Raw genomic sequence first — 21,040 nt, forward strand, 5'->3', positions numbered from 1 at the left:
CGAGATTCTGTTCCGAAAACAATCGGTTGTGGAGTCGAAAATTCAAGGAGGTCATCGAATTGCTGTTACGTTTACTGCTGGACAGCCGCTACTTCGGGCCCGCTGACGACTCAGGAGGGTCTCAATTATTGTCGGTGGGGTCTTCGGTTTCAGATCGCTTTCCCTTCGCAAGAGTTTGAGGGACAGAAAGTGTAGCTTGCGAATGTCATTAGCACAGAAACAGAGCTGGATTTTCTTAATTTTATAAAATATGCATGAGGAGCTATTTTTATAGAGCAGCGTTGAATGTCCAGGAATCATTTTACTAATTTCGGTACAAGTAGTTATTCGCCGACATTCTTCCAGTGTCATACGCCAGATCAGAAATGATCCTAGTGTCAAAACCGTCAGATTTGAATCATGATAACGCGTCTTTGCTATCAACGTATATTGATATTATGTTGGCCGGCCGCTGTGGCCGAGCGGTTCTAGGCACCTCAGTCCGGAACCGCGCTGCTGCTACGGTCGCAGGTTCGAATCCTTCCTCGGGCATGAATGTGTGTGATGTCCTTAGGTTAGTTAGGTTTAAGTAGTTCTAAGTTCTAGGGGACTGATGACCTCAGATGTTAATTCTGATAGTGCTTGGAGCCATTTGAACCATTTTATATTATGTTGCAGTAGCTGTGTTACAAAGTAATACGACTGAATATTATTTCTCGAACAACAAAAATCATAAATTTCGTACATAGTTTGTTTTCAGTCGTAGCTGAACTTGGAATAAAAATTTAATTGGTGATGGGGCAACCCAAAAATTTGCGGCCTTGAAAACTAGAAAAGAAAAACTTGCTTTCACATACAACAAAAACTGATTCCGGGAGAAATGAAATTTCAGCCTAGAAATCTTTTATTGAAGCGAAGTCACCGCCCTTTTTAAACACACGTGCTGTAAATGTTTAGCACAAAAGAACGTCTGTTGCTGGAAATAAATTTTAGTTTGTTGGTTTTGTTATATTGGGTAATCTGGAGTAAATGTTGCAACTGTTAAAACCATAGAAATACGAGATAGGTGTTAGGTACTTACTTGGCATGGGTGGTGGTGGCATGGGCGGTGGTGGTGCCGGCGGTTTCAGTTGCACCATAATTGGAGGCGTCGGTGGAGCCTTCTTTGTCGGTGAGTCCATCTTCGTCTCCACTTTCCTGAGATTGGGCTGTTCCCACGGTACTTTGGGTTTCGGCGGGGGTTCTCTATTTATTTCGAGGGTAAGCTTCTCGCGCGGCTTGGGCGCCGGAGGCTCTTCCTTTTGCACCTGTACCGTCCTCTCCCTGGGTTTGGGCTCCTCTCTGTTGTTAATGGGAAGTGAAGTCCGTTCTCTCGGCTTGGGCTCCTCCTTCGCTACCGGCCTGAGGTCGTCTCGCGCCGTGGCGACGCTAGAAGGCCCGTTCTCCTCCCTCGGAGGGGCAGAGCGCTGTCGCGATTCGAGCTGTATGGGGCGCACCCGTGGCTCCTGGCCAATGGAGTCCTGCCGCTGGAGCCTGCTGAGGCGCGGCACGTGCTCCAGCTGCTCCTTGGCGAGGCGCAGCTGCTCCTTGGTGGACGCCGCCGCGTTGATCACGTCCTGCCGCAGCCTCTGCTCCGGCGTCGAGACCTTCCTGGTGGGAGGCCCCGGCGGAGCGGAGGCCTGCTCGGGCGTCGACGTCTTTCTCGGCGGGCCCGGCGGTTGGGGCGTCGCCGTCGTCGTTGTCGTCGCCACGGTGCTTGCCGGCCGAGTAGGCGACAGACCGTTCTCTCGCGGCTGCGATGGAATGATGGTTATCTTGCTCTGCTTGCGCACAGGGCTTTGCTGTGGCTGCTGTTGCTGCTGCGGCTGTCCAGTCGGTGGAGTCTGTTGCTGCGTCTTGTTCTGCAGCGGCTGCTGCTGCACCTTGTTCGGAACTGGTTGCGGTTGCGATTGTGGTTGCTGTTGCTGCACCTTGTTCTGGGCTGGCTGTGGCGGTTGATTCTGCTGGGCCTTGTTCTGGACTGGCTGTGGTGGTTGATGTTGTTGAGCCCTGTTCTGGGCTGGCTGCGGTGGTTGATGTTGTTGAGCCCTGTTCTGGGCTGTCTGCGGTGGTTGATGTTGTTGAGCCTTGTTCTGGGCAGGTTGTGGTGGTTGATGTTGTTGAGCCTTGTTCTGGGCAGGTTGTGGTGGTTGATGCTGCTGTTGTTGTGCCTTGTTCTGGACTGGTTGTGCCGGCTGATGCTGCTGGGCCTTGTTCTGGGGTGGTTGTTGCTGCTGTATCTTATTCTGGACTGGTTGCTGCTGTTGTTGCTGCTGCTGCTGCTGCGGCGGCTGGGTAGTTCTGTTCTGGGCTTGCAGTATTTGCGGCTGCGGTTGAGGCTGCCGCGGCGAGGTGTGTTGCGGCTGTGGCGTCGGCCTCGGTTCCTCCCTGTTGGACGCCGGAAGTGAAGTCCTGTCCCTGGGCCGGGGCTCCTCCCTCGTTATAGGGACGACTTTCTCCTTGGGCCTCGGCTCCTCCCTCACGATGGGCACCGTCCTCTCCTTGGGCGGCTGCTGCTGCTGCTGCGGTGGCGGCTGCTTGGCAGTGGCAGGTGCGGCGGCGTTGGCGGTGTTGTGGGTGACGGGCGGCGGCTGCGGACCGTCTGCGAACAGGAAGGGAAGGCGCATAGCGCGCGGGCCGTGACTGGAGCGCCAGCTGCTAGCTGCCGCGCGCGGCGTCGCCGCGGCTCGCCTCGGCTCGCCGCAGTTCGGCTCGCCTGGCTAACTGGCCGGCCGCCAGCACCGCCCCCCGCCCCCCGCCCCTGTACCACCTAACTGTGTTGTTGTTTGCCTCTGGCAGAGCGCGCCGCGACGCCCCGTGCTGCCCATCCAGATAGGGGGTGTCGCCTCTCGTCCTGTAGGGCGCGGGGCGTTGTGGGCGGATATGCCGCGGCTAATTAGCATAAAACCAACCACGTTTCTGTGTACGTGTGGCTCGCTGGCTAACAAGGGCAGCGTTCACCTAACCGATCGCCGATTTTATTCATTCTTTCGCAGGGCTATAGTCCACACTTGGCTGTAACAAATTCTGCTCTAGTACGATGCGCTTATATGGCTTTTTCGAGGAATCCACGCTCAAGGTTTCACGAACCGTTGAATACTGTATTAGAACAACAGCGTTAATAAAACCGTATAAGGCGACAAACTACAGGCCGACCCTTACTAGCTTGGAGTCACGTAGTTGACTGTATTTTTTCTGAAATTCCACCAAATACTTGCATCAGTACAAATAATTGTTTCTTCCGAAAGGAGCAATAATACTAGCGATAATCATTTTGGTACGTTCGTGGTGAGTTATAATAAGAATTCTTAATGAAATTAACATTTACTTTTCGACACATTAATTCTCCCTGCTCAGAACCTGGTACTTTCTTGTTTTTACTGCCGACAATAACATTTATTTTTTGACATGTGGTTCATAATGTACATTAGAATCTAGATTCTCATTTATGTGGCTGGCTAGGAAAGGTATACTGCCTCCATTGGTGACACGCCTATACTCATGAACCAAAACATTATGACCGTTTGGTGACGTTGCGGGCACATGATGGTATAAAAAAAGTACGTAAGCCGAGCTGAGACGAATGGGAAAGAAGTCTGTCGACTATATGGACCGCAAATGGGGAAATCGACAGACATAAGGGGGCAGATTTTAATGATCCGCGCCTTGGAAACGAGCATACCTGACGCAACGAAGCTAATAGACTGTACATATGCTGCTTTCGTGAGTACCAGTGGAAAGTGGTTGGAAGAGTAAAGAAGGCACGAGTTGGTGACAAGACAATCTGCGTACACGCCTCACCTCGGAATGGGGAGGTTGTAGGCTTCTTGGTTCTGTGAAGTGCGATAGGCGGCGATTTGTGGTAGATCTGACAACAGAGTACAAGTGTTTCGGAAGACACCGTTCAGCGCACGTCTGCAGCATACGAGTTCCCATGCTGACCCTACGGCATTATCAGGTAAGATTGCAGTCGACGCGGAATCATCGAGGTTGAACCTTAGATATCTAAGTCGTGAGGTGTCGCCTATTCGAATGAGTCACGTTTCTTGTTAAAGGAGGCCGGTGGCCGTGTCTGGATACGCCGTCATGCGAGCGAATGACTGCTCGAAACATACAGGCCGGTGCGGACACCATTGTGCTACGGAGGACATTCACCTGTGCTCCCGCCGTGACAGCTTTTGACTACGTGAACATGATTGAGAACCACACACACCCCTTCATGCTTGATCTGATGTGTACCCCGTCGGCGATGAAATGTCCGGCTGGATAAGTGACTGTGTTATAAATCCAGAATCGTGCTAGAGGTCTGTGGTGTAAGTCTGTCAATTCACATTGATATCTTGAGGACAAAACTCGACGAAACACATCCGGTACGCTATCAGGCGCCAGCTCACAGCGCGCAAACCACCGGTCTGTAATTTACGGGAGTTGCGTGGCCTTTGCGTAAATATCTGGTGCCACATACCTCCACAAAACAACCAAGAACTTGTCGACTCCATGCCATTCAAAATCCCCCCTGTACAGCGTTCCGTTTTTGCACAAATTTTCTATTAAGCTGGTAGTCATAATGTTTTGGCATCTCAGTGCACAGGCCGGCCGGAGTGGCCGAGCGGTTCTAGGCGCTACAGTTTGGAACCGCGCGACCGCTACGGTCGCAGGTTCGAATCCTGCCTCGGGCATGGATGTGTGTGATGTCCGTAGGTTAGTTAGGTTTAAGTAGTTCTAAGCTCTATGGGACTGATGACCTCAGAAGTTAAGTCCCATAGTGCTCAGAGCCATTTGAACCATCTCAGTGTACAGGGTGATTCAGCTGCCCCCACCTGTGGGTTTTCGCAACCCGCAACATCTTCGAATACCACGCGCAAGACTTTCATATCCTCTCCCTCGATACATGCAAACTATATGTCCTGTACAAAAAATGAATAGGACCTTTTCGTAGGATATTTAATGTAGTTAAGTTTTATAATCGAATACGTTTTCGCTAGAGGCCGTTGTTTTCGAATTATTCAAGAAAAACATACAAAAGTGACCTTCAAACGAGTTTTTCTTGAATATGTGCCTCAAGCGACAACGTATCCCAGTATGAAGTTTCACCACATTAAATTTCCTCTAAAACCATCCTGTGCATTTCTTCTATAGGACTAACACTTTGCGTGTAGCGAATTAGAGACAATAGAAATCACACACTTGTGCTGGCACAGTTATTATGACAGCAGAGCTAAGTGACACTGAGAAAATAAGCCATAGAACAGTATCTTTCATGCTGAAAGAGAAACAGGTGTTGTACGTGAAAGAAAATAAAATTATAAAGTAAGAACACATATAGAGGAAGACTCACATAGCGTTTAAACTGCTGGCTACAGCATATTGAAGCAAGCGATAGCACACAAAAGCCTAGCGCTTCCGTGTATGGTTAATACGACTCACTTTTGTGTCTGCTAAGCTACTGAAGCTAATTTGTATCTCAGATTGAAACTATTTACTCTTTTTTTTAACCTCTTTCCAGGACTCTCGAAATTTGAAGGACTGCCATAAAACTTTAAAATTTGCAGTGATATCTTGAGAAAAATTTTGCGAGCGTAAGCTTTCGCGGCTACCAGTAAATCTTTTCCGGGTATGTGACTCTGTTGTAATATTGTTATGAAGACGACACGATTGTGTTCTTCATTTGTGTGGCCATAATACGCTGAAGCGCCAAAGAAACCGGTATAGGCATGCGTGTTCAAATACAGAAATACGCAAACAGGCCAAACACGGCGCTGCGGTCGGCAACGCCTATGTAGTGTCTGGCGCAGTTGTTAGATCCATTGCTGCTGCTACAATGGCAGCTTATCAAGATTTACGTAAGTTTGAACGTGGTGTTATAGTCGGCGCACGATCGATAGGATACAGCATCTCCGAGGTACCGAAGAAGTGGGGTTTTCCAGTACGACCATTTCACGAGTGGGGGATGCGGACTCTGACCACAATCTATTGGTTATCACCTGTAGATTAAAACTGAAGAAACTGCAAAAAGGTGGGATTTTAAGGAGATGGGACCTGGATAAACTGAAAGAACCAGAGGTTGTACAGAGTTTCAGGGAGAGCATAAGGGAACAATTGACAGGAATGGGGGAAAGAAATACAGTAGAAGAAGAATGGGTAGCTTTGAGGGATGAAGTAGTGAAGGCAGAAGAGGATCAAGTAGGTAAAAAGACAAGGGCTAGTAGAAATCCTTGGGTAACAGAATAAATATTGAATTTAATTGATGAAAGGAGAAAATATAAAAATGCAGTAAATGAAGCAGGCAAAAAGGAATACAAACGTCTCAAAAATGAGATCGACAGGAAATGCAAAATGGCTAAGCAGGGATGGCTAGAGGACAAATGTAAGGATGTAGAGGCTTATCTCACTAGGGGTAAGATAGATACTGCCTATAGGAAAATTAAAGAAACCTTTGGAGATAAGAGAACCACTTGTATGAACATCAAGAGCTCAGATGGAAACCCAGTTCTAAGCAAAGAAGGGAAAGCAGAAAGGTGGAAGGAGTATATAGAGGGTCTATACAAGGGCGATGTACTTGAGGACAATATTATGGAAATGGAAGAGGATGTAGATGAAGATGAAATGGGAGATACGATACTGCGTGAAGAGTTTTACATAGCACTGAAAGACCTGAGTCGAAACAAGGCCCCGGGAGTAGACAACATTCCATTGGAACTACTGACGGCCTTGGGAGAGCCAGTCCTGACAAAACTCTACCATCTGGTGAGCAAAATGTATGAAACAGGCGGAATACCCTCAGACTTCAAGAAGAATATAATAATTCCAATCCCAAAGAAAGCAGGTGTTGAGAGATGTGAGAATTACCGAACAATCAGTTTAATAAGCCACAGCTGCAAAATACTAACACGAATTCTTTACAGACGAATGGAAAAACTAGTAGAAGCCGACCTCGGGGAAGATCAGTTTGGATTCCGTAGAAATACTGGAACACGTGAGGCAATACTGACCTTACGACTTATCTTAGAAGAAAGATTAAGGAAAGGCAAACCTACGTTTCTAGCATTTGTAGACTTAGAGAAAGCTTTTGACAATGTTGACTGGAATACTCTCTTTCAAATTCTAAAGGTGGCAGGGATAAAATACAGGGAGCGAAAGGCTATTTACAATTTGCACAGAAACCAGATGGCAGTTATGAGAGTCGAGGGACATGAAAGGAAGCAGTGGTTGGGAAGGGAGTAAGACAGGGTTGTAGCCTCTCCCCGATGTTATTCAATCTATATATTGAGCAAGCAGTAAAGGAAACAAAAGAAAAATTCGGAGTAGGTATTAAAATTCATGGAGAAGAAATAAAAACTTTGAGGTTCGCCGATGACATTGTAATTCTGTCAGAGACAGCAAAGGACTTGGAAGAGCAGTTGAACGGAATGGATGGTATCTTGAAGGGAGGATATAAGATGAACATCAACAAAAGCAATACGAGGATAATGGAATGTAGTCGAATTAAGTCGGGTGATGTTGAGGGTATTAGGTTAGGAAATGAGACACTTAAAGTAGTAAAGGAGTTTTGCTATTTGGGGAGCAAAATAACTGATGATGGTCGAAGTAGAGAGGATATAAAATGTAGACTGGCAATGGCAAGGAAAGCGTTTCTGAAGAAGAGAAATTTGTTAACATCGAGTATAGATTTAAGTGTCAGGAAGTCATTTCTGAAAGTATTTGTATGGAGTGTAGCCATGTATGGAAGTGAAACATGGACGGTAAATAGTTTGGACAAGAAGAGAATAGAAGCTTTCGAAATGTGGTGCTACAGAAGAATGCTGAAGATTAGATGGGTAGATCACATAACTAATGAGGAGCTACTGAATAGGATTGGGGAGAAGAGGAGTTTGTGGCACAACTTGACCAGAAGAAGGGATCGGTTGGTAGGTCATGTTCTGAGGCATCAAGGGATCACCAATTTAGTATTGGAGGGCAGCGTGGAGGGTAAAAATCGTAGGGGGAGACCAAGAGATGAATACACTAAGCAGATTCAGAAAGATGTAGGTTGCAGTAGGTACTGGGAGATGAAGAAGCTTGCACAGGATAGGGTAGCATGGAGAGCTGCATCAAACCAGTCTCAGGACTGAAGACCACAACAACAACAACCGTGAATATCAGGATTCTGCTAAAACATCAAATCCCCGACATCGCTGCTGCCGGAAAAAGATCCTGCAAGAACGGGAGCAACGACGACCAAAGAAAATCGTTCAATATGACACAAGTGCAGCCCTTCCGCAAATTGCTGGATACTCTTATTTCAGTGCTAGACCATCAGCAAGTGTCAGCGTGCGAACCATTCAACGAAACATCATCTATATGGGCTTCCGGAACAGAAGGCCCACTCGTTTACGCCTGATGACTGCACGACACAGAGCTTTACGTCTAGCCTGGGTCCGTCAACACCGACATTGGACTGTTGATGACTGGAAGCATATTACCTGGTCGGACGAGTCTCGTTTCAAATTTTATCGAGCGGTGGACGTGTACGGGTGTGGAGACAGCCTTATGAATGTTTGGGCCCTGCGTGTCAGCAGGGAACTGTTCAAGCTGGTGGAGGCTCTGTGATGATATGGGACCCCTGATACGTCTAGATACAACTCCGACAGCTGACACGTACGTAAGCATCCTGTCTGATCACCTGCATCTCTTCATTTCCATTGTGCATTCCGACGGACTTGGGCAATTCCAGCAGGCCCATATCACTAACGTCGATTTGCACTAGGTTTTTGGAACGCATACTGTATTCGAAAATTATAAATTCGAACACTATGAATTACCTCGAAGAAAACGATTTATTGACACAGCACGGATTCAGAAAATATCGTTCTTGTGAAACACAACTGGCTCTTTATACTCATGAAGTAATACGTGCTATCGACAGGGGATGTCAAATTGACTCCATATTTTTAGATTTCCGGAAGGCTTTCGACACCGTTACTCACAAGCGTCTCCTAACCAAACTGTGTGCCTATGGAATATCGCCTCAGTTGTGCGACTGGATTCGTGATTTCCTGTCGGAAAGGTCACAGTTCATAGTAATAGACGAAAGTCATCGAGTAAAACAGAAGTAATATCCGCCGTTCCCCAAGAAAGTGTTACAGGCCCTCTATTGTTCCTGATCTGTAAGAACGACGTAGGAGACAATCTGAGTAGCCGTATTAGATTGTTGGAGATGATGCTGTCATTTACCGTCTTTTAAAGTCATCAGATGACCAAAACGAATTGTAAAATGATTTAGATAAAATATCTGTGTGTTGTGAAAAGTGGCAATTGACCGTGAATAAAGAAAAGTGTGAAGTTATTCACATGAGTACTAAAAGAAATCCGCTAAATTTCGATTACTTGATAAGTCACATAAACCTGAAGACTGTAAATTCAACTAAATACTTAGGGATTGCACTTACAAATAACATAAATTGGAACGATCACGTAGATAGTGTTTAGGGATTACAAATAGAAGTAACCTGAATTGGAACAATCACATAGTGTTGTGCGTAGAGCAAACCAAAGACTGAGATTCATTGGCAGAACACTCAGAAGGAGCAACAGGTCCACTAAAGAGACTGCTTACACCACGCTTGTCTGCCTTATTCTGGAGTATTGCTGTGCTTTGTGGGATCCGCATCAGGTGGGACTGACGGATGACATAGAAAAAGTTCAAAGAAGGGCAGCTCGTTTTGTATTATTGCGACATACGGGAGATAGTGCCACAGACACCATACGTCAATTGCAGTAGCAATCATTAAAACAAAGGCGTTTTTCGTTGCGGCTGGATCTTCTCGTGAAATTTCAATCACCAGTTTCCTCCTCCGACTGCGAAAACATTCTGTTGGCACCCACCTACATAGGGAGAAATGATCATCACGATAAAATAAGAGAAATCAGGGCTCGCACTGAAAAATTTAAGTGCTCGTTTTTCCCGCGCGCCGTTCGTGAGTGGAACGGTAGAGAGACAGCTTGAAGGTGGTTCATTGAACCCTCTGCCAGGCACTTTATTGTGAATAGCAGAGTAATCACGTAGATATAGGACAATGTGACACACCACAGGTCCAGAATTGCTACACTGTGGCGCCAGGAACACTCTTTTGAGTTTAAACACTTCCACTGGCAACCAACCAACCAACTCCCCAGACATGAACATTATTGAGCATATCTGGGATGCCTTACAAAGTGCTGTTCAGAATAGATCTCCACCCCCTCGTACAGTACTTCAGACATTAGTCGAGTCCATGCCACGTCGTGTTGCGGCACTTCCGCGTGCTCGGTGTACCATTTTCTTTGGCACTTCAGTGTATACCACATCAAGAAATGTGTAGTGCTGCATACACAGACGGAATTTAATAAATACTTTAAGTAAAACATCCTAGTATGTTTTTTTTTCGTTTACAACTGTGCTAGTAAAATGTGAGGCGGAAATTTTGAAACATGCACTCAAATGTCCCCAGCAGGACATATTGGAGTACGTAGGACAACAACATACAGTTCCCTCGCGGCAGAAAACGTGAATCAGGAACCATGTAAAATAGCTATTGATTATGCATTATAAACAAAGGAGATGAAACTCATGTGGCAGAGAACTAATGAGCCTTTTCTGTAGTCGCTTATTTGGATGTCAGAAACTATGAAGGTAATTGCATGTAGTAAAAGCCAATGTCCTCAGTGCAGTTCCTTCCCTGTTGTGCAGTGTTCGAAAGGTAGTGCGGATGAAACTGGAATTGATGTTCTTTTGTGTGTAGACTGTGTCAACATTCAAATCAATACCAAGTTTGAGACCTCTCTGGCACTATTAATATGTGCACAGTTTCCTTTAAAAAAAATCCCCAGTTCTCCATTATTTCTACAGACAAAATTGACGAACATTTGCCATAAAAAAATTCAAACCCGTATATCCTAATGCAAACTTGTTTCGGTAACTTCGTAAATGCCAAAGGTTGGAACTTTTGTCAGTCGTTAAGAGATGGAGTGACGCTTCATGTGCTTAGGTGTGAGGATGGTAGTGCATATTACTAGCAGTGACTAAGTCTGGATTTAGAATAAATCAAAGAATGAGGGAATATTAAGCAGCAGCAAAAATGAGATCAGCGATAAACTTAACATCTGAGTTGGGAATCACTTATAGGCGAGGCGAAGGAACTTAGCAACATTGGAGGCAAATTAAAGTGCGACGGACGAAACAAGGCTGATACTGGAAGTACACTAGTATGGGCAGAGAGAGCTGTCCTCGCCAAAAGAAGTCTGCTAGTATCAACGTAGGCCTTGTTTTGAGAAAGAAATTTCTGGCAATGTACGTTTGGAGCACACCGCAACACTGTGTGGAAGTGGATCATGGACTGTAGGAAAACAGGGAAAGAAGAACAGATCTCGACGCTAATGTATCCTGATCTGCTTACTGTAGTCGTGCCTTGAGCGCCCGCCCAACCTCCCACTTGCCTCCCTTATCAAACTAATTATTCCATGTTGCCCCAGGATGCTTCCATACTAGCCACGATTTATCTAGTTTTCCCGTACGATACAGCGTCGTCACCAAACAGCCGCAGATTGCTGCTCATCCTATACAACAGATTATTTGTGTACATACTGAACAAGAGCGGCCCTCTCAGACTCCCCTGGCGAATTCCTCACGATACCTTCGTCTCCGATGAACATCCGCCGTCCAGAACAACGCACTACATCCGTAAGCTCAAACCCTCGTCGACAGTGCGGCGTCAGACTGTGTCAAACGCTTTCCGGAAATCTAGAGATATGATGTGATGTTTGAAACTTTCCCGGCGTACTGATTGTTCCATAAAAACACGGGAGAACTGCCGTAGGTGAGTAAAATCTTGCCACGATATTTCGGCACAAAGTCTTTTGGCCATCTTCAGGTGAGTACAGCTGTAGAAGTACTGGCGAATACGCGCTTAGCTCTGCTATTTAAAGCCAAAGGGTGCTGCATAGCGCATGCGCTGCGCATGTACTGTTTAGCGTGCGCGTTCACAACTCCGTACGCTGCGCCTGGCGCCCTCCGCGGTCAAAACTTGGCATTTCGATATCAGATCGATCTTCATCTTTATACCGATAACTATAGAGATATGATGTTTGCGTGTCGCCGTCGTCAGTGGGTCCCAGGATGTGTTAAAAAGAGTGAGCTCAGACTAGCCCAGGTAATTTTCCGTATTAACTAAACTCCAAATACTTTCATAAAAGATTTTCAAACACTAAAATTTATAACAGATGGTAAAATATTTCTCTCTTTCAGGAACTTCTTTCCTGATATTACCATTCGCCACTTTGTATTGTCTCTACTCCGGCTGTTGTCATTTATTTAGCTGCCCAAATAACAAAACTAATATTCTACTTTACTGTTTCGTTTACCGTAGAGGAAAAACAATATTTGTAACATTTGTAGGGTAAGACTGAGGTCGGAAAATATCCGCTAAACCGCCGCACGGATCTCGCCCGTGTCTCGACCACCTCCCTGCCTCACAGTCTATCGCGGTTCGCGTTAGGTTGCACGAGTAGTCGAGCAGAAGACTGATAAGCAGAGGGCTGGCGCGCGCTTGCCTGCGACGGGCGGCTTGGGCCTGGTGAGGCTGTCCCTGCGCGCGGCCAGCGTCCAGGGCGCGGCCTGCACGGAGTTGCTGGCCGCCGCCTCCTTGACCCACGGCGGCCGGAACGACGCCCTGGCGCCCGGCGTCTGCGGCTGCTGGCCGGCCGGCGGCGGGGCGCCGCCGTCGCCGCCCCCGCTGCCGACTCCCTGCCGCTGCTGCGGCGGCTGGTGCAGGATGGGCATCGGCGCGATGTAGATCGGCGGCCTGCAATCGAAAAGAAAACCAACATATTTAGACAATTTGAGGGCAACACACACACACACACACACACACACACACACACACACACACACACACCCATGCCCGAGCGAGGAATCGAACCTCCGACGCGGGGAACCGCACGGACCGTGAAAAGGCGCCTCAGACGACACGGTTACCCCTTGTGGCTACATATAAATGATGCAGTGGATTAAGTCTAGAGCTCCGTGAGCCTACATGTGGATGATGGTATTGTGTGCAGGAACTTTGCAACTCCAGAAAACTGTAGTGAAATGCAGGAAGACCCGCAGGCGAATGATGATCGATGCAGGGAGTGGCAATTGTCCCTTAATGTAATGTATTTACATAAACAGGTGGAGACGTACAGGTACTTTCAATTACACTACTGGGGACAAGTCATTGGAAGCACTACCGACCATATAATAACCAGGGGTATCCATCCGCAGCAATTTAAAGTGAACGATGTAAATTTAGTTGTGGGAAAGGTAGAGGGCGTCAGGCTCAGATTCGTTGGAAGGATAATAAGGAAATGTAATACGTTTAAAGACAAAAAAGACACACTACAACGGAATTATCCGAATGGTACGGAAATCAGTAGACGTGATGTATATGTACAGACAAATGATTACAGTTTTGGAAAAAGTGACTTATATATTCAGAAGAAACAGGTTCACAAATTGAGCAAGTTGATAACACGTTGGTCCAACTTTGGCCCTTATGCAAGCACTTATTCGGCTTAGCACTGTTTTACAGAGTTATTGGATGTCCTCCTGAGGGATATCGTGCCAGATTCTATCCAACTGGTGTGTTAGATAGTCGAAATCCCGAACTTCTTGGAGGGGCCTGCTCATAATGAATGAAACGTTCTCTGTTTGGGAGATATCCGGTAACATTGCTCTCGAGGGTATGGTTTGGCAAGCTCGAAGACAAGCAGTAGCAACCCTTGCCGTGTGCTGCGGACATTTTGTTGCTGAAATGTAAGCCCAGGATGGCTTGCCATAAAGAGCAGCAAAACGGGGCTTAGAATATCGTCGATGCTGTCCTGCAAGGGTGCCGCGAATTACAACCAAAGGGGTCCTGCTGCGAAAAGAGATGGCAACGCTGACCAGCACTCCTGGTTGTCGGGCCGTGTAGTGGGTGACAAACAGTCAGGTCGGTAATCCACCGCTTTCCGGGGGGGCCTTCAGACACGTCTTCGGCCTGGAATCTGATTGACTAGAGAATAATTGTTTTCACTGATGAATGCCTGTTCGAACTGATTCCCGACGACCAGTTAAGACGTGTCTGGAGAAACCACAGATTGTGATAGGATACTGACGCTGAATGTTGCCTTCCATGTGCACTGACAACCGGAGGGATGATATGGGGTGCCATTTCATTCATAGCAGGACCCCTTTTGTTGTCATCTGCAGCACCCTTTCATCAGAGAGGTACGTCGACGATATTGAACGGTCCGCTTGTTGCCCTTAGTCGCAAGCCAATTTGGACTTACAGTTCAGTCTGATAATGGCCGTCCGCGCACGGCGAGAGTTTCTACTGCTTGTCTTCGTGCTTGCCAAACCCTACCTTGACCAGCAAGGTCGTCGGATCTCCCCCCAATTGAGGTGTAGAGAGTTATAGTGAGAGCCTTCCAACCCACTCGAGATTTTGACGATCCAAGCGCCAAATTGACAGAATTTGGCACGCTATTCCTTGTTGTTACACTTTAAATCTCTCCGCAAACATACTTCCAAACATTTAGTGGATCTGACTGCTTCCAATGATTTTCTGTAATCATACGATACGGATATTCGTGCCTATTTTATGAGCAGTCCGTTACATGGTTTATGCAGAGGATAAATTGTCAATCGCTGTACCAAGTGTCAATCCTCCGCTGGTGTTTGTACATTTCGCTTCAATTTTCTAGCGTTGCGACGTCCCTTTATGCAGCAGACTCATTCGTGAAATACCTCACGGAATTTCCTACGTTATCCAGTAGGTCGTTTATATACGGCAGTGCGGAACTGTATCGAATGCCTTCAGGAAGTCAAGTATCTACCTAGGCGCCTGGCCGGCCGAAGTGGCCGTGCGGTTAAAGGCGCTGCAGTCTGGAACCGCAAGACCGCTACGGTCGCAGGTTCGAATCCTGCCTCGGGCATGGATGTTTGTGATGTCCTTAGGTTAGTTAGGTTTAACTAGTTCTAAGTTCTAGGGGACTAATGACCTCAGCAGTTGAGTCCCATAGTGCTCAGAGCCATTTGAACCAACCTAGGCGCCTGTATCTGTTGCTTCCTCTTTCTCGTGGAGAACAGAGCGAGCTGAGTTTCACACGATCGTTGCTTTCGGAACCGATGTCTTTTCCTACAAAGGAGATTTTCGGCCTCCAAAAATTTCATAGTACGCGAGCATAAAACATGTTCCGAAATTCTGCAACAGACTGACGTCAGAAGTATAGGCGTATAGTTTCGTGCGGTTGTGGAATGATTTGTGCTTTACCCCCATCATCAAGAACGCTTAGCTCCTCCAGTGACACACGGCTGATACACAGTGGCACACGGCTGCTAGAAGGACGACAAGTTCTTCCACATTGTCGGTGCAGAATCATATTGGCATCCCGTCAGATCCAGCGAACTATCTGTTGAGCGATTTCAGTTTCTTTTTTAGCCCATGGTCACGCATTTCCTTATGTCATTTTGAAGTTCGTACGACGATTTAAAGGAGGAACTTCAGTGCTACGTTCCTCAGTGAAACTGTTTCGAAAAAAGGAGTTAGTGTTTCCGTTTTCTCTCTCTCATCTTCCGTTTCGTTGCTAATATGGTCACAGAGAGTATGGCCAGATCACTTCGATCTGCTTACCGATTTAATATAAGACCAAAACTTCTCAGGAGTTTCTGTTACGTTGGTAGATATATTTTATTTTCGAATTCTTTGAGCGCCTCATGCCTGTGTCTCCTTACAATAGTTTTGGCTTCGTTCGGTTTTTATTTGTCTGTGAGTCTTTGACGACGTTTAAATATGCAACGAAGCTCCTTTTGCTTTCTTAGCAGCTTTCTGACACGGCTTTCTGATACAGCTGTCGAGGGACGACGAGTGTTTCCCATCTTGCACACGCCAGGCTCAGGCGTCCCGGTAATGCGCAACACCGTCAGTGCTGTAGATGAAATTTACACGAGGTAATATGAAATCTGTTTCTCTAAGCATCAGCATCTTCCTACCTTTCTTTTATTCCCAATCACAGCCGTAATCGATGATGCTGTAACGGTCTTGGGGTCACTCATTCCCTGTTCTGAGCTAGCTAATTCGAAAAGTTCGGGCCTGTTGGTGACCAGGAGACCTAAAACGTTATTTTCAGGAGTCGGTGGCACCTCCGTAAGAGAGGCGTTGTGCATCGCCATTACTTCTGAAATTCCGAGAGAGTGCGTTGCAGGAAAATTCTGGCAACATTTAGCTTCCTCTCAGGCATATTTTTCCAAATGATTACAACGTGGAAATCGGAGAAATTTGATTTCCCTGAATAGCTTAAGGCAGATGCTGGGATGGTTCCTTCGAAAGGGCAAGGCCGCTTTCCTTCCCCATCCTGGACACAATCTCAGCTTGTGCTCCGTCTCTCATGACCTCGTTGTCGACGGGACGTTAAATACTAATCTCTTCCTCCTCCGCGGAGAGATTAGAACTCATACGGAAGTTTACAGACAGCCTCTTTTCCCACGCGACATTTTTGTATGGATTAGGGAAGCGAAGGAAAGGGTAAGCTAGTGATGCTAGGCATAACGTCCGCCACATTCTTCTGAGGTGGCTTGCTTAGTATGGGTTTAGCTGGTCACGGTAATTGATGTTGAGAAACTGCTATAGTCAACAAAACTCCAGGGCTCGATAGCGTCCATGTGAGATTTTATAAAGAATCCACTCCTGACTTACTCTCTCTTTTAACCATATATCCCTTGAGGAAAAGAATCTGTGCCCAATAGTTGGAAGGGAGATCAGATCACAACGTCTACAAGGTGCGTGACAGAAGTTATCCATAGAACTGCCATTGAACATCACTGCGAAGTGCATCTGTTATAGAATCTTTGAACACATTGTATGCTCAAAATAAAGAGTTATCTCAAACAAAATAACCTCCTCCGTGCCACCCAGAATCGATTCCGAAAACAACGGCGTGGGAAACGCAACTTACGCTTTTCTCACATGACAACCCGAACGCCATGGATGGAGGCAGTCAGATACATTCAGTATTTATTGATTTCAGAAAAGGGTTTGACCCAGTACCACATCAACACTTATTAATGAAACTGCCATCATACGGCAGTACCAAACGGGAACTGTTATTGAATTGAGCATTTCTATGTAGGGAGAACGAAACATGTTATTTGAAATGGAGAGTTATGGACAGACATAAAATTAGTTTCAGTTACGCTCCAGGGAATTATGTTGAACAATTCATGTTGATTTTGTATGTTAATAACCTGCCAGAGAATATTAAGAGTAACCTCAGCCTTAGCCCGCCCGGTTAGCCATGCGGTCTAACGCACTGCTTCCCGAGCGCCTGGCGGACTAGTGTCGAGATCCGGTGTGCCGGCCAGTCTGTGGATGGTTTTTAAGGCGGTTTTCCATTTGCCTCGATGAATGCGGGCTGGTTCCCCTTATTCCACCTCAGTTACACTATGTTGGCGATTGTTGCACAAACACTGTCTCCACGTACGCGTACACCATAATTACTCTACCACGCAAGCATTAGGGTTACACTCGTCTGGAATGAGACGTTCCCGGGGGGTCCACTGGGGACCGAACTGCACAATAACCCTGGGTTCGGTGTGGGGCGGCGGTATGGTGAGCGGACTGCTGTGGCCTGTTGTGGGGTTCTGAGGGCTACGGCGAGGACGAAGCCTCTCCGTCGTTTCTAGGTCCCCCAGTTCAATACAATACAACCTCAGACTTTTTAGTGATAATACAGTATTATCAGAAAAACATGGGACAAACATTCAGTGATGGTTACGTTATAAGTTATTGCATAATTCCTCATCTGCTTCCCTTAAAAAAAAATCCGTGACTGAGAGTCCTATGAGATATGGACTAAGGAAAACTCCTGAGTGTCAGAAACTGGTTGTGAATCTCTAAGTTTGAAAGCTGTTTAAGCGTCGAATTATTTCTGGTCCCTTGAACTTTTTCCTATTCCGATTCGACTGCATTACTATACACAAGCATTCTGTAACCAAACCGAACAAAATGTTAACCACGCTACCAAGAGATCCCAAATATGGTTTTGGAACGCTGTGGTGTAGAAGTGGTTCCAGGCGGTGGGATTACTCCCGATCGCTGGCGTAAGTCATGGCGGTGAAGTGGCTGCGTGTGTGCGCCGGCCAGTTCTGTGGCGTCAACGCAGTAGGAGGTGTGCACGTAATGGTGCAGGGCGTAAAAACACTGGTCGTAAGAAGATCCTGACAGACAGGGACCGGGGATAAGAGTCACGCCTTGTCAGTAACATCCAGTTGAAAACTCGACAGGAGTTGCGACTGTCAGGTCCACCTCAACTGGTTTCCTGACGACCACTGCGAAAGAAACTGCATTCAGTGGGGATAACGAGTCGGGTTTCAGGCAAAAGGTCAATGCTCACAGCAGAATACAAAGCTGGCCGTCTTCAGTGGTCGAAACAACACAGGAGCTGCGCTGTTCAGTTGCTGACTGACTGCGTGCGTTTAGTTTGGTCCCCGGAGTCGCGATTTTGCCTGAGCTGTGGTTCAGATCAGAGGTGATTGTGTGGTGTTGTGAGGCTGTTTTCCGTGCCGTTACCGAGGCCCACCGTTCATGTTACCGTACACATGAACTATTTCTACATTCTGGGCTACCGAGTGCTGTTTTTTTCTTGCATCCTCATCGTGAATATGCTGTAGACATTCCCATCTTCCAAGACAACAGCGGTGTCCACAGGCCTGTATACGTACGTTTCTGTTTTGACGAACAGTCGAAGCAACTTGTCGCTACTCAACGCGTTCGATAAGTCCTCCTTAACTTACAGAAGCGGTGGGGTTATTCAGAACGACAGGCGAAACTTAGCAGTCAACATTCCATAAGTTTGGTAGCTCTACGGGATCTAATCAGGAATTAGTGACTTCAGCTGTATTTACCACATTTGAAGAAATTTGTGTACCCTCTCGCCCACCGAATTTTGGTGCATTACGAAGGATAGACGCGGTGTTACATGACACAGCGTGAGGTCGCCTGGCGGAGAGGGACGCTGACGACTTAATATTTTTGTCCGGTATGCTTGAAGATGAGTTCGGCACATTTGAGTATATTGCTCAGTCAGTTCTCAGTAGAGAGATTAGGAACTGATAATTTGGGATACTCATCTAGGTAGCCCTGTAATTGTAATATGTGTTACGGGTGCATTTCAGAATCTAACCTCACCAGTCGCCAGATGGAGGCGGCTGCCGTGTCAGCTAGTTGGCAGGCGCCCCTGTTTTGCGAAACCGCGACACGCGCCATATGCCAACACCCAGAGTACTCCTCGTGTTGCGACACACGGCAGTCCGTGTCTCGAACAGCGCCACGCGCCCAAGCTGCTGTTAACCCGTCTGCTGCTGTTAATTTGTTGCGCTTCATCAAAGAAGACCGCTCTGAAACTGGACTGTTTGTGCACGATTTTTGTTTTCTGTCTCTACACGCAGAGGTGGGATCTTGAGTGTTTTGCTGGAATGAAGAGGAACTAGGTGCTGATTCGATACGTTGTCGATTGGCCCCTTCCTATCCGTTGGTGGAACTCGCGCAATATACCAATTTTCTATTAGGACACTAATGTCGGAAGAATTCTGACACACTGTCTTTTGTTACTGATCTACTGTCGCCAAGTGCCCGGCCGACGAGTTAGCTTTCATCATTCGGCGGCGTTCTGACATTCATCCGCTGTTGCGAGACACTAAACTTTGAACGTGGTAGTCTCAATGTTCGCTCTCGGTCAACACTGGCAAGTGGGCGGGTACCCCGTGTAGAATGCAGCGGTGTAGTGCGCTGCCTTTGCGTAGTCAGCAGGTAGGTATCTGTCGACCCGGCCCGCACGCGGCTGCCTCCACACTGCCCACTACCAACAGCAGCACCGTGCCAGCTGATAATGAGCGTACGTTCTCAGCTCGAAACGGTCCTTCGACGCATGTTGTGATGGAATGAAGAGCGAGCACAGGCCGCCCTGGAGAAACAACAGTACACTGTACAGAACTGCGCTAGGTATTCAAGTTTAATTTTACCTCCCTTACACGTATGGTAGGCGGTACGTAGCGCTTTGCTGTGATGAGAGAAGTCGTGGAAGACAGGTTTCCGACAAAAAATACACAAATTGTCCGAGTCATGAGGGCGGTGACTAGCTTGTTCGAGCAGTTTACTGTTCCTTCGGCTATTGCGATTCGTCATAGGATACACTCGTGGGGAAGATAATAACTCCTTATACAAGCATCGCAGTATCACGATAATATCAAGTAGTAAAATAAATAAACGCCAAACAAAATCAGAAAACCTACGAATACAGTAAACGTGGCAAGAGCACACATCGTGCAGAGAACCAGGTTGCTCTGAGCCAGGTGGTAACATCACGCCACAGATCTCTCCACGTAAAGTAAAAAAAAAACTCATTTATGGGAATTTTCCATTAGACTTAGAGTTTCTTTCCGTTATTTTAGAAGTGAATGACACCGTTTGAAATGCAGTGTGGTACGTTCTGACGTAACTATAACTACTGTGGGAAATCGAGATTATCCTTGGTGCACAGGACATATGATGTGCCATGTATTTCAGCGCATCTTACACTTCATCTGAGAGATACTGCCGTATTGTCTCGTTTCTTCACCTAAGATCAAATGAAGGTATTGGATTGGATTGTTGTCTCAGAGATAATGGATGCATAGTACTCTGCACCTTCGGGATTACCAGACTGGTGTAGAAAAGAAACTCCGCGCAGCTGTTCTTTGTTCTTATTTTCCCAACCATAAAATGGCTTAAAGGTACAGGGTACTTATAAATTGTGGAAAAATCGAAATTTTCAACAACTTTATTAAATTCTATAGTCTTTCCTGATTACATTGGTATATACATTATAGAGTTTCAAATTAAAAATGAACTATATATACCAAATTTTAAAGTTACGGTCATGTATGCTACCACGCCCTCTTTATTTCTGTTCCAGAAACCAGTATTATATCGAAAAGAACTGTGAACTTTCT

General features: G+C 46.6%; 1 protein-coding gene across 2 annotated transcripts in view; it reads right to left on the reverse strand.

Annotated features, from left to right (window-relative positions):
* The window catches only part of LOC124711586 (bromodomain-containing protein 4-like), a 222,290-nt gene that overhangs the window by 93,185 nt on the left and 108,065 nt on the right, over positions 1-21,040 (reverse strand). For both annotated transcript variants that reach the window (XM_047241734.1, XM_047241735.1), the window contains exons 3-4: positions 12,586-12,836; positions 1,061-2,620 (exon numbers count right to left, since the gene is read on the reverse strand). In XM_047241734.1, the coding sequence (XP_047097690.1) occupies positions 1,061-2,620; positions 12,586-12,836 (1,811 nt within the window). The remainder of the gene's footprint in view (positions 1-1,060; positions 2,621-12,585; positions 12,837-21,040) is intronic.

The sequence above is a fragment of the Schistocerca piceifrons genome, chromosome 8 (genome assembly GCF_021461385.2).
Source record: "Schistocerca piceifrons isolate TAMUIC-IGC-003096 chromosome 8, iqSchPice1.1, whole genome shotgun sequence".
NCBI classification, from domain to species: domain Eukaryota; kingdom Metazoa; phylum Arthropoda; class Insecta; order Orthoptera; family Acrididae; genus Schistocerca; species Schistocerca piceifrons.